This window comes from Carassius auratus, chromosome 18, assembly GCF_003368295.1.
Source record: "Carassius auratus strain Wakin chromosome 18, ASM336829v1, whole genome shotgun sequence".
Classification (NCBI taxonomy): domain Eukaryota; kingdom Metazoa; phylum Chordata; class Actinopteri; order Cypriniformes; family Cyprinidae; genus Carassius; species Carassius auratus.
This window is the reverse complement of record NC_039260.1, coordinates 22,588,306-22,603,865: the sequence shown is the minus strand read 5'-3', so window position 1 is coordinate 22,603,865 and position 15,560 is coordinate 22,588,306. Positions and strand designations below refer to the sequence as shown.

The following is a 15,560-nucleotide window of genomic DNA, read 5'->3' as shown; positions in this document are numbered from 1 at the left end:
TTCTCCTAATTACAATTTTATCCCACAACTGAGATATTTTCATAATTGTGATTTTATATATCTACTGCTTTCCATGATTGAATCATTTCACTCATTTTACTTCTGTAAAGCATCAAATCATATTCAAAATGAGTGAAATAAGATATCATTTGATCACTATAAGACCAGAGATGTGTATGAAGCAATCAAATAGGATCAGTTTCATTTCAAATGAGCTTATTTGTCTTAGTCTTACCTAAATTTAACCTCACTCCTTGTCACTTCCACTTGTTTCCTTCTCTCCATCCCTCTCGTTCATCCTCTCACTCCCTCTCCTTCTTTCTGAATAGCACCCTGATGAGGCGTTTTAATGTCTTGCTTGGTGTGACATCCCTCCAGCGATGTGAAATTTGTTTGTCTTGCTTGTCATTGCGGAATCGGTCTCAGTCGGACTGATATGACACTGTGAGCTCCCACACACTGCCTGCTGCATAATTCATCCCTCCGCAGGACGTACATGTGGATTTTGTGTATCATTAAACTCTCACCACAAGGACAACGTGGCTGTCAAGGCGACTGAAGAGCAAGCTCAAAGCCGCGTGTCGGGGGGTCTGTGCCGCGTCCCGCGAGCCTCGGCGGGTGAGCACCTGGGCGAGCTTTGAGTGTGCTGGTCTGATGGAGTGTGAAGTCAGGCCTGCACTGCTCTCTACAGGAAGTGACTTCCACTTTTCAGCTCCCACCAAGCTTCTGCCTCATTATCCAAATGAGATATTAGCATATGCACATCGTCCTTTCTGCATTTTTTGCATTTTCGGTCTCTTTCTTTGCTGGGAGCAGAGAGAGAGACCTTTTTTTGTAAGAGAGAGAGACAGTTACAGTCGGTCCCTTTTGAAGTCGCTTGATAACTGCGATTTTCAGTCCTTTGTTGACATATTCCCGGTTTGTGTGAAGAATATGTGTAAGGTTTAGTTATACAACACCTATAAACAATGATTTAGTTGACTACAGGTGGAATGACAGGGGGTTGGACATTCTGTATTTTGCACAACATATAATTGGACAAAATCTGTTTAGTGCAACACATGCAAATTTCACTACAATGATTAATTAATTATTTCAAATAGTATGACATTAATAATACTTTAATCGTTTTAATCTATTAACAGTTCTAATCTAATATTCCATAAAGAAAATTCCATCAAATAAATTTCAAATGCCATTAAAAACCACAGGCAAAGACATTTTGCTCACGAGGCTCTGATTCTCACAGAAATCTTCCAAATGATCCTGGTTTAGCATGAAGATTTGTTAGTAGGGATGCAATGAAATGAAAATTATTGGCCGAAACCAAACACTGAGCCTAAGGCCGAATACCGAACTGTTTTTCGCGTTTTTTCCCTGATGTATTTTGCCTTTTTTCGTTATTATTTTTGGTATTATTGTCTTTGTTTTATTTTACAGATCAACAGTAAATGATTCTCATTAAGAATTTGGAAAGATTTTTGTCGTGTGTATTGCATTGTCACATGCCTTGTAAAAAATAATAAAAAGGTTACTGGGCAACTGGCTAACAAGCAGATATTTGAATACACACAATTTGTTTGTGTATTGAAAAAATATTACATTCTGCAGTATTTTCAGTATTTCAGTCATCACACAGAAACCAGCAACAACCAGCCCTTACTCTTCTCATCGAAGACATGCATTTAATGTTTTCAACATTTTTCTCAGGCAGTTTTAAATACTTCTAGACTGCTGACATGTTTTGATCGTGTCACGTAATTGTTCGATACAGTTTATCTGTCTTAACACTGAAAGAGCTTTATTTGCTATTTCCAGCCGAATAATTTCAGCTGCCGAACATTCGGTGCATCCCTACTCGTTAGTTAAGCTAGTTTAGAAACATCCAGCATCCATGGCAAAATATATATATATATATATATATATATATATATATATATATATATATATATATATAAATATATATATATATATATATATATATATTTACTAGCAATTACTGAGTAAATATTATTTTAAACTAAATCCTACAGTTATTTGTATGGTTTCACGCATTAATTTCAATACTTTTCCGATTTGTCCTCCTCTTCCTTAATACCACCTCTGTTACATCACAGGCAGAGTGCGTGTTCCCGAAGGGCTGAAAACAGCCACAACACATATCTGCGATTTATGACGCCCCTGTCCCCTCCTACCACGGAGGCCATTTTCTGCTCTCTGTGGAAGGAGATTTGCAGTCTGTGATGGAGTAGTCACACTGCAGGACACACAGCCAGTGCAGAGTTTTGTCTGGCAGTGATCAGCCCCCCGTCATCTTCCCTTCCCCTCCTACTATCATCACGCTGTCTGTTATCATTGTGAGCATCAGTCCTGGGAGGGTGAGTAAGTGGGTCAGACAGTAACCCAGGGTCAGAGCCTCGGCAGTGAGTCACTCATTAGGCAAAGCATACCAAAATTATCAGGGAAAATTCAACAAAAACAACAGAGAGGAAGGCTTGCACACTGCAAACGATTGTGAAATTTGCTAGCAATTTCTGAGCGAAAATAGTCTCTACACTATTTTGTAGTGTATTTATATAAATATGCAGCAACAAGCATTAATCTTAGTCAAGAAATAGTCAAGCATTAATCTTAATTTCGACAGGGATGAAAACATGGCTGTGAGAGATAAAAGAACAGTTTGTTCAATGGACCGAACTCTTGTTTAACAACATATTGACTGTTCAGCTGACAAAACATTCCAAAAAAAAACTTTCACTATGGACAACAACTCCATATTTCAGTTTTGGAAAGTTTTGAGAGAGAATTTTGAAAATAACAATGTTATCGAATGTTACCGCGAGCCTTTATACAGTGTGTGTAACTGTAAAGACTGTAAGTCTATAACTCGCAGCATTGTTTTCATCTGTGTAAAATTCAAGCATTATTTTTTATGATTATATTATATAATATAAATATTATTTATTTTTATAATAGGCATACTCTTTCTCAGGCTTTTTACATTAAAATAATAATAATAATAATAATAATAATAATAATAACAACTTATTGAGTAGGTTTGCACAAAATCTTCATTATTTTTAATATATATATATATATATATATATATATATATATATATATATAAACATGAAGCAGTCATGTGGTGAAGTCAACAGAACAATAAATTATATAATAGTTGTAGTTAATATCATGAAAAGCAATGGTTAGTCGTAATAATAATAATAATAATAATAATAATAATAATAATAATAATAATAATAATGGTGTATTCAAGGATACAGTAAAGTATGATATTATTTGATTCTTGATTGTTAAACCAAATTACATTTTCAGAAAAGATTTGTTCTAGGATTATTTGAGGTATTTCTAAACCTAGATATAAGCAACAGTAATACAGATGCTCGCCTCATTTCTTTCCTCATATAATCTTGCTTTCCTCCTCTCTTCTCTCCTGACATCAGCTGCTTCTGACAGCCAGATGAAGAAGACATGTTTGCATTTGACAAACCGTACAGCTTATCTGCTAAAATGATTATTAATTTGGTCTTGATTTGGTCAAAATCTCATGCATATCAGCTTAGAGATGGCAGGCCATGCCTTCATTGTGTTCTGCAAGAGCCACGCATGTTCCGTTCTGATTCTCAGTCGTTCTGATTATCTGTCAGGAAGAGAAATTGTTTGATACGAGGATGTCGCGACCAAATGAGATTAGACCAGCGCTTCGGTAGGATGTCTAAAAATCCAACCCCGTTCTCTGGAGAAAATCTCTTGTGAGCTGCGGGTGCCAGCACGAGTTCAGGTCAGAGCCATGAATGTCATCATCTCTTCATGTCAACAGTTTTCCAGCATGTTATCACACAGCGCAGACTCGCATTTAAAGGTTGACATTTTTACAGTGACATTCAAAGGGGTAGCTCATGCAAAATAATTAAATAAATGAAAATCTGTAAGCATTCACTAACTCACGTGATTTCAAACCAATATGACTCAGAGTGGTAATAGTTTTTTTTTTTTTTTTATTATAAATAAATAAAATCATTACAATAAACGTTAACTGGAAAAAAAATAAAGAAATAAATTTGTGACAAACTGAGGGACAAGTCAAAATAGTTTTCTGAGGTAATTGGCAGCATATCACAAAACTTTTCAACAGAGCTTAACTTTTATTGAACCCGGGATATTCCTTTAGGTCATATTTGGCTAAAGTGCAAAGCCTTGTAAGGAAGAAAGGAAAGGAATGATAGCATGCTTGTAAGAGGTTGGAGGAAAAGTGCAAGAGAAGGAGCCTTTTGTGTGGTGTTCTGGAGAGAAAGTTTGCTTGTTGAGTTTAGCCCGCTGATGAGGATTTATCCTTTGTGGCAGCATTACATTTCCATGACTTCACAACCGTGGGCAAATCCAGTCAGGAGAGTAACAAGCAATTTCTCTCTCCCCCTCTCTTTCTCTCACACTCGCTCTCTCACTGTCTCTCACTTGATTTACTGAGTAAACACATCCTCCTCCATCACCGGCCCTCCCTAACTCTCTTTTTTATGTCATTCTATTTTTCCTATTCTCCCTCTTTTTTTTTTTTTTGGCTCATTCACTATATTCTGCTCACATCTCTTGCTGCACGATTTCCCCGTCTTTATATTTGCTTTCATCTAGTCTCCCTGCCTCAGCTGGACATTTATTCTGTTGTGTAGAAATGTATATACACGCTCATACACATCAAACAGCTGCAAAGCTTTAGCCAACCATCACCTCAAATTTGAACAATTTCTAAATTTCAAAATTAACTACAAAAATAGTATGTGTGTGTTAACATATTCCATCAATAAAATTCCATACCTGAGATCTGGGTAAAGAGGGGGGGGGGGGGGGGGGGATGCATGTGTGTGTTTGAATAATAATATCATGTCTTGCAATATCCAACACTTTCAAATATAAACTGTTAAATTATTATTAGATGAGTAGCAACTGATTAGTGCAGTTTATTAACCGTCCTAGTATTCCATGAATAAAATTCCATATTCAAACTCTGACTAAACATAGAGAGAAAAGACCATTTTAGTCACATTTAAAAAAAATAATAATAATAACATTTTTTTTTCAAAAAAAAAAAAATATATATATATATATACACACATTGGGTTTAGCAACAGCGCATTTCTTTTTAAAGTAAAAAAAAAAAGAAAAAAAAGAAGCCAAGCCATTAGTTATTTCCATCACATGAGGCAAGATCACACACTTCAATTTTCTCCCAGACAGCAAAATGCAATGGGCCACTAAGGATACCTCAATTATGAGTTCAGGGAAAGTTTTGTTCGTGACTAATAATAACTAGACTTGTACATTTTTACATTCTCTCGGCAAAATGTAAGTGAAAGTCATTGTGAGGGCATTTCTGTGTGGTTTCGAAATGTGGTTGACTGTCAATGTAGTTACTGAAGTGTTGGTTCATTAATTAATAGTAATTTGAACATCACTCTTAAATTATGATCAAAAACATGGAGGTGTCTGAGTGAGAAAGTGCTCCCTAGTTAGTAGACAACAACAGTATTTCATACCCCTGAACTCCCCCGGAGTCTTTCTCTCACACACATACTATAACATAAACACCCGCACATTCGCACAATGCTGTTTGCTTCACACACGTCTTCCATCTGGTGAGAGCTAAATTCAGAAGTGCCGTCAATCTCACATAAGACGAGCAGAGCAGCTCATCAGCTCATTTAGATTTATGACAGTGACGGCAGCCGCCTGCCTGACTGAAACTTTTGTTTTACTTATCTGTTTTATTCAATGTATTTATAGATTGGGTTTTATGAATACATGTTCTTTATGAAGTAGCTGTCAAGCGTCTGTTCAAGCCAGTGTCTTTATTAGCGTGGAAGCTTAGTGTTTGTTTATGTGTTTTAATTTACATGTTATCTCCACGTTTCTCGGCGAACATATGTTGGACCGTGTTTTTCCGCTAGTAATTGTCACAACCGATTATACACATTCACGAAGACATGCTGGTAAGGGAAAATGAATGTAAATAAATGTAAACGCTAGCTAGAGATGCAATTCAAAGCCAGCTAATGATTAGCCAAACAGAAAATCATTTGGAAGTCTGCAACGCCACACGTCACACATTATAAATCCATGCGTTTTGATTGAATTTAGGTTTTTCATGGTTCTTCGACCAGTTAATCTCAACAGGGCCCTGTTTGTCCACCGCAACTCAAGGTTGCGGCAGTATCTGCATATTCCCAGAGGCTTGTTAATAGGCGGTTTCTTTTGTCAGCTTTAATGGTATCAGGGCAGTTGGAGACACACTGCGAGTGAGGTTTTATCTATCTTCTGGCAGGTGTAGCCGTTGGCGACATGGCACTGAAGTCTGAGCTCCCCCACCGCCCCTCTCGCATCCACGCTACGTGTCTGTCACCTCGCTCTGTTTCCCTGCCATCCAATGAAGAAAAGCAGCCAGAGACTGCTGAATTATTAGTGTTGTGGTAATATGATTAGTCTTGTGTGATTAACAACAGGCCCACACACAATGTATGTTGAAGACGTAGTTCCTGAGGTAATAAATGATATCTGTTTTTGTTTTCGTATTTATAATTAGTTTTTTAGCTAGAGCTTGCTAGTTAAATGCTAACGGTATTAGCACTGAGCTTCGTAGTTCAGTTAAAATAAATGAGTTGTCAAGGATAGGCAGTATGTGTGTTTTAAAATAAATATATGTGACCCTGGACCACAAATCCAGTCTTAGGTGTACATTTTTCGAAAATATAGATTTATACATCAACTGAAAGCTGAATAAATAAGCTTTCCATTGATGTATGTACAACTATTTGAAAACATGGAATCTGAGGGTGCAAAAAAATCTAAATACTGAGAAAATCGCCTTTAAAGTTGTCCAAATGAAGTTCTTAGCAATGCATATTACAAATCAAAAATTAAGTTCTGATATATTTACGGTAGGAAATTTACAAAATATCGTCATGGAACATGATATTTACTTAATATCCAAATGATTTTTGGCATACAAGAAAAATTTATAATTTTGACACATACAATGTATTTCATGGCTATTGCTAAAAACATACCCCAACAATTTAAGACCATTTTTTGTGGTCCAGGGTCACATACTGTATGAAGAATAAGAGTCTCGAAGTGGGGTGATTAAATTAAATTTATGCATTCAGCAGACGCTTTTATCCAAAGCGACTTACATTGCATTCAAGCTATCAATTTTCTCCTAACATGTGTTCCCTTGGATTCGAACCCCCCAACCTTGTGCTAGCTAACTTGATGCTCTACCACTACAGGAACTCGATATGGGAACATTTTTTTTTTTTTTTTCATCATGCCTTAGTAATTTGGCTGTGAGGCTAATTCTGCCATTGATTTGCTTTGCAAACCAAGTCTTCAAGGACTATTGTCTCAATGCCTTTGATTATCTGAAAGCTCTAGTGAGCCTAATGGAGTATTTTTAAAGATCTTTTAAAGGATCTATAGCATACAACTAAAGGAACACTTTTAAGGTATAGTTTTTATAACCCATTTTTATTGTATTTTATTTATTTTTTGGTCATCATTTACTCACCATCAAGTTGTATTACTTATTTATCATTATTATTATTTTCTGTTACATTAAACATGGCATTTTGAATAATGTGTGTAGTGTACCCAAACAGTTGTAAGTATATAATTGACTTGGATCGAATGAAAAATGGTAATCATAAATAAAAGAAAAATGCAATGGTAGTTAGTGACGACCAAAAAAATAAATTACCCTTTTCTTCTAAGGAAACAACATCTTAGAAATGTATCAAAAAATAATGTAGTTTAAAAAACAAAACAAAAACACAACACAAAAGCATTTAATAAAATGAAAACAGAAATATATATAAAAAGAAAACACAAATAATAAAAAAAACTTTCAAACCATTAATACAAATTTTACATTTCAATTACTTGTCTCAATGATACTAAAATAACAGTGGTCTGAATAACAAAACTAGTCTGATATAATGTTTTCACCAGTCTAACACGCATTAGTTTTCATTTTATTGAGATTTTGCATTTATAAGGATTTGGTCTGCCACATTTTCCATATTAATTTTTATTTTTTTCAGCAAAACCCCTCTTGGGTGGCAAACGTTTATAGGCTTCATAAGGGGCCTCCAGTTTGAAATAATCTGCGATAATTTTTCATGGGGGTCATTTTGCAGTTTTAATGCTTCTGTCTGGTCACAGCTAGTTATGGTGTGTCATAAATATAGTAGCAGTATAAACACATGCCTTCAGCAGGAAAAGAATGAGGGGCACAAAACGAGTTTACCAATTACAGTGATGGAGCAAGAGCTTGAGGAGATACTGACAGAAAGGTGCACTGAAGGAAAAGAGGAATGCATTAAAGGAAGGAGACTGGTCCTTTCAACTCCTCCAGTCCTGTGGATTTCTCTCCCTCAGTATAATGAAGGCCCCAGTTCGTCTAATCCCATTAAAGGCCAGATTAATACTTGAGAGCTGATAGCTGAGAGAGTGGTCGCACCACCAGTGGCAAAACCACAGTGTGGACATTCTCTGACTAAACCTAGAAAAGAAAGAGCAGCGGAAGGAGAAGCAGAGAGAGGGAGGTAGAGTATACATAAATGGTTTCCTGTGGTTGAATGGCTTTAGCCATGGATTGTCACAGTAATTAAATTTGAGAGAAAGACTTCAGAAGTCAAATTGTTCTCTTGACCCCCCAATATGAGAAATGGCATCCTGTTAGTCTTAACATTTGCTATTAAAATTAATGAGATGTGTTTGAGAATTTGAAATAATAGTTTAATAGAGTTAAAACAGGACATTAAATCATTTAAAAGCCCATTATATTATTAGACCTGTTTTTAACCAGGAATGAAACACTGAGATTAAAAATATATTTTCCAGGAGTGTCCTGACAGAGATAAGTGGTCAATTAAGCAATGCACAAAAGTTTATAAATGAAATGCAACAGAAAATATGTGAAGGCCCTTTCATAACATCTATCTATCCATCCATCCATCCATCCATCCATCCATCCATTTAGTTCATGTTTGTGCAGAAGTACTGTGGTGGTAGCTATCCTCCACACTCTAGGGGGCAATAGACTTATCTTAAAATAACCATGTCTAATGCGTGAGCTAATGTGTTGATATACTGTTAGCTATAAACATTTCAAGAGTTTACTGATACTGACCAACTTTCTTACCAGGGCTCTCTTCTCCTATCATGATAGTAGTTCACATTTGAAAAAGAAAACTGACCATAGAAGCAGAATATTTATGCTTAAACTCACTTTAGAATCATTTGCAGCAGAAAAATTGGCCTAGAAATAAAAATACAATTATCTAAGTAGAACAACTAAAATAGCAGTTTCCTATAAAATGTATTTCCTATAAAATGTATTTAATTTTTTTTAAGAATTATTATTATTATTATTATTATTATTATTATTATTATTATTACGCATTTATTTCATTTTTTAACAGAGTATACTGGTTCTAGTATTGTGTTATGAATTGTACAAAATGTAGCAATATGTTAATGTGAGCTTGCTAGAAAAGTTTTTATTTGTGCCCGTTGTGTATCCTCTGCAAGTATGCTATGCCTTTCCCCTTCCCTATTAGCATTTAACTTTATATTCTTAGATTAAAGGACAAGATGGATTAAAGCCCTAGAGGTTTTTGCCTTTTATGAGCATAATCCTTCACAAGCTGTCTGAGCATGTCAATGAGACATATCTGACCATCACTGCGTGTGTGGTGGGTACCAGATGGTGCTCTGCCAGGTCTAGAATGGAAGCTCATTAAAGAGCTGGAATATGTCAAATGCAGCTCACCCTGACCGGCTTATTACTGCCTATATTCAATAATTCACTGTCGCATAAGGCAGTCAGAAACCTCCACAAAGCAGTGGCTGACCTTTTTAACCGGCATATTCTATTAGCACATGTAAATGGCATTGACTTCAGACTGGAAATATGACGCAGGGTGTCTAGCATCTACTCCCTTGTTGTCAGAAGTTGTGTTGTGCTGCTAACTACGCACAACTGTGGCGTAAACACAATGTGTGAAAGGCAAATTTGTAGGCAGTTTGAAGAAGCTCATAGAAGACTGTTGGATGTACATTGGACCCGGAAAATTGGCAGAACATTGCTGGGTCGCCTTCTGTGTGAACGCAAACACATCCCGGGATTGATTCCGGTATTGATCCCGGGTTGGTAACATTGTCGGGTTCAGTCCCAGAATGAGCGATGTGTGAACAAAAGCCAGAACTAATGCCGTGTCGTAGTAATGACGCACCTTATCGCGCGACTCTTTTACCAGGTGTTTTGAAGGAAGATTAACGTTCACAACGAAAAAAAAAAAGTGCAAACTATAACGATGCAGAGATCAGTTAGCTCCTCACTTTCCACGCTGAAGGTGAGATTGACGCTAACTTAAGTGTAAGTTAATGTGCCTAGCGTTTTAGAATCGTACATTACACGTCACACGCTGAGGTTGTGTCTTTATGTGACTTTTACGGGCTGTGTGTGAACGCACACACATATTCCGGGTAATCACTGGCAGTGTGAAAGTGCAAAATCTAGCAACCCAGGAACAATTGTTGAGTGTTCCGGAATCGCAGTGTGAAAGGGGCTTTACATTGTGACAGTCGGATCCAATCAGACATTCTAATTTGGATTGGGATTTTGGATGTGACGAATAATAAAATGTATTGTAGAAGACAACTACTGTAGCTTGTTGCTTTGTCTCATTGTAACTGATTTTAGAGAACCCTTTGGTTAAGTTTTATATTTGAGTGCTGGTAGATTTTTGCACTGACCTGTTGTAGTCCTTGTTGCTTATGTTTACAAGAAGTGCCGCACAAAGAAAAGCCTTTAGAAACTGCATGTAAGCTGTTAATCCAGCTATTGTGAATGATCCAGTGCTGAAAAAAGTTGCATGTCTTGCTTTTGTGTATGTGTGTGTGAATTACTTCTTCAAATCTAATTACTGTTTGCAAATCTCAGTGCTGTGGGTACTAAGAAATGGTTTACTGACTTTTTGCATGGGCTTATTACAGGCTGTGTCAGATGCTTTCTGTTGGATGCATGTCTTTTGTGTGCTTTGAAAACAAAAACATAAGCAGTTTGTCAGCAGCTGTAACCATGTACAGTAACCTTGCAGGGGATTCATGTTCCAGCATGTCTGTAAAATCCACATCACTCATTAGAAAGACTTTATGAAGTTTTGAAAGCGGTAGTGCTTGTTTTGCCTTTCACCTGCAGCATTATGGTCTCTTATCTGTTATTAAATTCATTGAGTAAGAATAAATAAATGTATTTCATGAATGGTTTAAGAGAATAAAAGGTTGCAGGTTCCAATATATAGATATTCCATATAAGTCAACAAGGTCAAGAGCTTCACATACAAGACACCTTTACTTAAGTTGAATTGTGAATATTGAAATTGCTCAGATTTAAAGAGTTGTCTGGTCTATTTTTATAAGTGTATTGGGGCTGATTGTTACTTTTAACACAAGCTTTACCTCCAGTCAGATTAAAGTGCTGCAGTGAATTACTTTAAATGATCAAGGGCGTCTAGGCACTAGAGTTTATGCTACGTCAGACAATGCTTTGAATCAATTGATTTCAATAAGTGTATGCATCACAAGGACATATCAGACAAAAACACAAACTTTTCAGAAAGTAAAGCATCCAAAAGTTTTACCGCGACACCTGTTAATATTCAACCCATTCTCATTCCCAAGGATGCAAAAACTAAAGCATGGTTAAGTGCCTTTATCAACACTATTAGGATGCTGAAGGCATACCTCAGTTGCTCTATTGAACTAGGAATTCCATTGAAAAAACATTATATGTCAATACTCAATTTATAATAATTTAATTATAATTTGGTCTTCATGATGTATGTTGAATCTGCCTTAATCTTTTGAATAAGGCAAGCAATTGAAAGCAGTGGAGTTCCAAGTTCATCGATATATTGACACCTATGGGTAGGGATTTCCAACCCTGCTCCTGGAGAGCTGCCATCCTACAAATTTCAGATTCATTCCAGCTCCAACACACCTTCCTGTAATTATCAACTAACCACCTTGATTAGCTGGTTTGGGTGTGTTTGGGCATGGAGCTGCAGGATGGTGGATCTTTGGGAGCAGAATTGAAGGAAACCTTTCGCCTTGTTCAATCTTAACAGTGAAGCACAAGGTCCTTCAGTTCTTGGTGCCTTAGGAGTGAGAATGGGTTGTACTATTAGGTTCATTTGTTCAATCCAACTCAATCTTTTAATTAATACCTTCCACGGTTCAAATTGTGTCCTTATATAATTTTGTACCCAAGGCTAAAGCAACATGGTACAACCAATATGCAGAAAACAATATGTTAGGTGGGTATTAGAAACTGGTCCCAGTGTACACTAAATTAAAACATCATGCCCTCGCTCTAGTGTACAGGCGCCCTAAATTTCTTTTTGCTTATAAAATGGTTAGAGTGCTTGTTCTTGTGTACCTTACATAAAATGCATGATGATACTAAAAATCCAGCTCTTGCATTTCTGTGTTAAGCTGTCATAATGGATTGGTTTTGTGGGAGTGGGTGGTTGTGGGTATGGGGCGGGGGCTTCTTCCTATATTCCCTTTTCTTTCTCCTCCCCTATTTTCCTTTCCTCATCAAAAATGAGCACCTGCACAAATGCACCTCCTTCCCACCAGAGCACTGACACACTCTCCCCTTCCATCTGTGTTTTCCTACCCAGAATTCCCTAACTCCCTGCCTTTTGATGGCCGTGAGATCCCACTGGAGGAGCATAGTTCCGGTGCTGTCATCGGCGGTGCAGTTGGTGGGGTGGCATTGCTGGTGGCTGCCATCGCACTGCTCGTCTTCTTCCTGCGGCGGCGTCAGCGCACCTTTAAGGGCGACTACAGCACCAAAAAGCACGTGTTCGGGAATGGATACAGCAAGGCCAGCGGCATGCCCGCTCATCCTCCGATGACCAAGAACCTGCAGTACCCTGACGACTCGGACGATGAAAAGAAACCGGCACAAATCAGCGGGCCCGGCGGTTTCGAGGGCGGCGATCGGGATTTCGATGGCAACTCTGAGGATCTGAAGAGACCCTATTTCACCGTAGACGAAGGAGAAAGTCGTGATTACGACGAACGGACTCTCGCCTTCCAGTACGACCCTGAGCCCGAGATCGCCGATGACATGGTCTCCCAGACCGACGGCTCTGTTATTTCAAAGAAAGAGTGGTATGTGTAGAGTGGCATGCAACGTCAAAAAAAAAGAAAAAAAAAAGATCAACAACCTTTTGTCCTCTCTTGCATCCGACCACACCCATCCACCTCCATCACTAGAACCCTCCCTCAATGTGTTTATCCCTATTTGCACATCCCACCCCTGACCCAGTAACCTCCGCCCCCATCAGATTCCATCGAAATAAACAGCTGTAGAAAAATAGCTTGCAGCATCAACACATCAACATCATTACACATCCACGCGCTTTTAGATGAACCTGCTACAACAGCGAGAGGTTTTCTCACAGACTGATGCCAACCAACATCCAGTAAGGCTGGACAGGCAGGTTGCTTGAAAATATTACAGTGTATTATCCTTTTTGTCTCATTTTGTTGTTATTATAAATGTATTAAATGTATAAAAAGAGACTGTAACCGTTTTGGAAAGGGGTATATTGCTGATCATGTTGTGAAAGTCTTACACTGGATGTATGATTATTTTTTTTATTGTTTGTTTGTATTGTTTTTATCTCATTAGCATATCACCATTACTTTTACATGTATCATATGTTTTGTTTGTTTTTATATAGTCTTCTTTTCAAATGGAGTGTTGGTTACCAGAAAATGTGGAACAAAACAGTACAATAATTATTCCCACCCACCGTGTCATTACGAGGTCGAAGGTTGCATTAGCACTATTGTGTTTAATGGAAACATCATAATCCTGTGGTTCTTGTTACAAACGCCGCTCCCAGCTCCCTGAATGGAGATCCAGGGGTCCGAGAATGTGGCATGGCCTGGAAGTGTACAATCCAATGAAACAAAAAAAGCATGTGGGTTCTGACTGCTCTCCAAAAACAGTATTTATTTTAAGACCCTGCTCTGCTGAGAGCTGAAGAACACATCTGCAGTGTTAGTCATATGCACACTGCAGTCATGCATGCAGAACGGGGCCTAGACAGATATACCGTGCCCACCTACCATTCTCCATGCCAGTCTTAGTCATTCTCCATCCACAGATCCACCTCGGATGTGCCATCATGTTATCATAGTGATGCTTTCTAAAATCCATTTCCTCTGAAACTCTTAAGACGCAAAAGGATAATCCTGTATAATGTGGTGTTGTTATAAAGACAGGGTGTTTGTTATTTAGAACTGGTGATGTGGAGTGGTCAAAATGTTTTCAAGATCTTGTAAATATGAGCAGGTTCAATGGTAATGTTTAGTTCCACAGGAGATTTCGACACGGGCGTGTAGCGCTTGTGTCAACCACCATATAGAGCCTTTTGATGGAAGTAGTTTTTCCAAAAGTAGGTAAAAGCACATAAATTAAATTACGGAAAAGTTTTGAGCCAAAGCTAAATCAGAGGCAGCAACTAGGCATCACAGACAGGCTTGTTATGTACTGCTAGGTCTCTGAAACCACAGGATCTGCGGCAAAGCCTGGATTCCTTTCCAAATCCTTCCTGATCCTCTATAAAGATCAGATCTGTTGGCTACAAATTAGTATATATTTAAATAAATAAAACAGACATTCATCAAAGTCCTGACATAGCTGTTCAACCACAAAATGTACAATATTTCAAGGCCTTTTTCAATGCATTTGTGTCTTTTTAAATTGCTTTTTGTTTGGTTCAGCCTTTATCACCCTTTTTACATCAGGGTTTGCTGTTTGTAAATGGGTGGGCAGTTTTACACTAAATTATTTTACTTCCAGAGACAAATAACCTCCCTAACTGTATCCATATCTATTTCTAGACTCAAAAAATGCTTTAGTAGAATTTATCATGGCTTGTCCATTAAATATTTAATTCCCGTGCCTGCCTTAAACAAGGCTCTTTACAAGTCGAGAGATTAGGATGCTGAACTGCTGTAATCACACAGACAATCTAGGCGGACTTTAAAATATAGGAACTTTAAATGAAAGCCACTTACTGTAGGTTGCTCATCCATGAGCAGGCCCTCATGGAATCTGGGGGAAATCTTTTTTTTTTTTTTTTTTTTTTGCATTAGAAAATCTGCAGAAGAGACTTAAAAAATTATAAAATGCATTAATGCTAGTAAATTAAGCCATTATTAAAAGAACCCAAATAATAAACAAACTGGAACTTGCAGCCGCAGATTCCTTGTGGTCTGTCCCATGAGGAAAGTCATAGTATGTCTACACCTAAGATACAAATGAATAAAAATCTTGATGGCAGACCTTATGCACATCTTGATTTGACCTAAAACGGACCACATAAGGAATAAATGTACATTTGTTGCGTAGCAAACCTTGTATTTTAGCTTAGTCAAGTCAGTGTGCAAAGTTATACAAA

At 37.5% G+C, this 15,560-nt stretch overlaps 1 protein-coding gene across 1 annotated transcript in view; it reads left to right on the top strand.

The window, feature by feature from the left end:
* Positions 1–14,609, top strand: part of nectin1b (nectin cell adhesion molecule 1b) — a 109,676-nt gene extending 95,067 nt beyond the window's left edge. The window contains exon 6 of the mRNA XM_026288064.1: positions 12,762–14,609. Within this exon, the coding sequence (XP_026143849.1) occupies positions 12,762–13,267 (506 nt within the window). The 3' untranslated portion in view covers positions 13,268–14,609. The remainder of the gene's footprint in view (positions 1–12,761) is intronic.
* Positions 14,610–15,560: the final 951 nt, after the last annotated feature.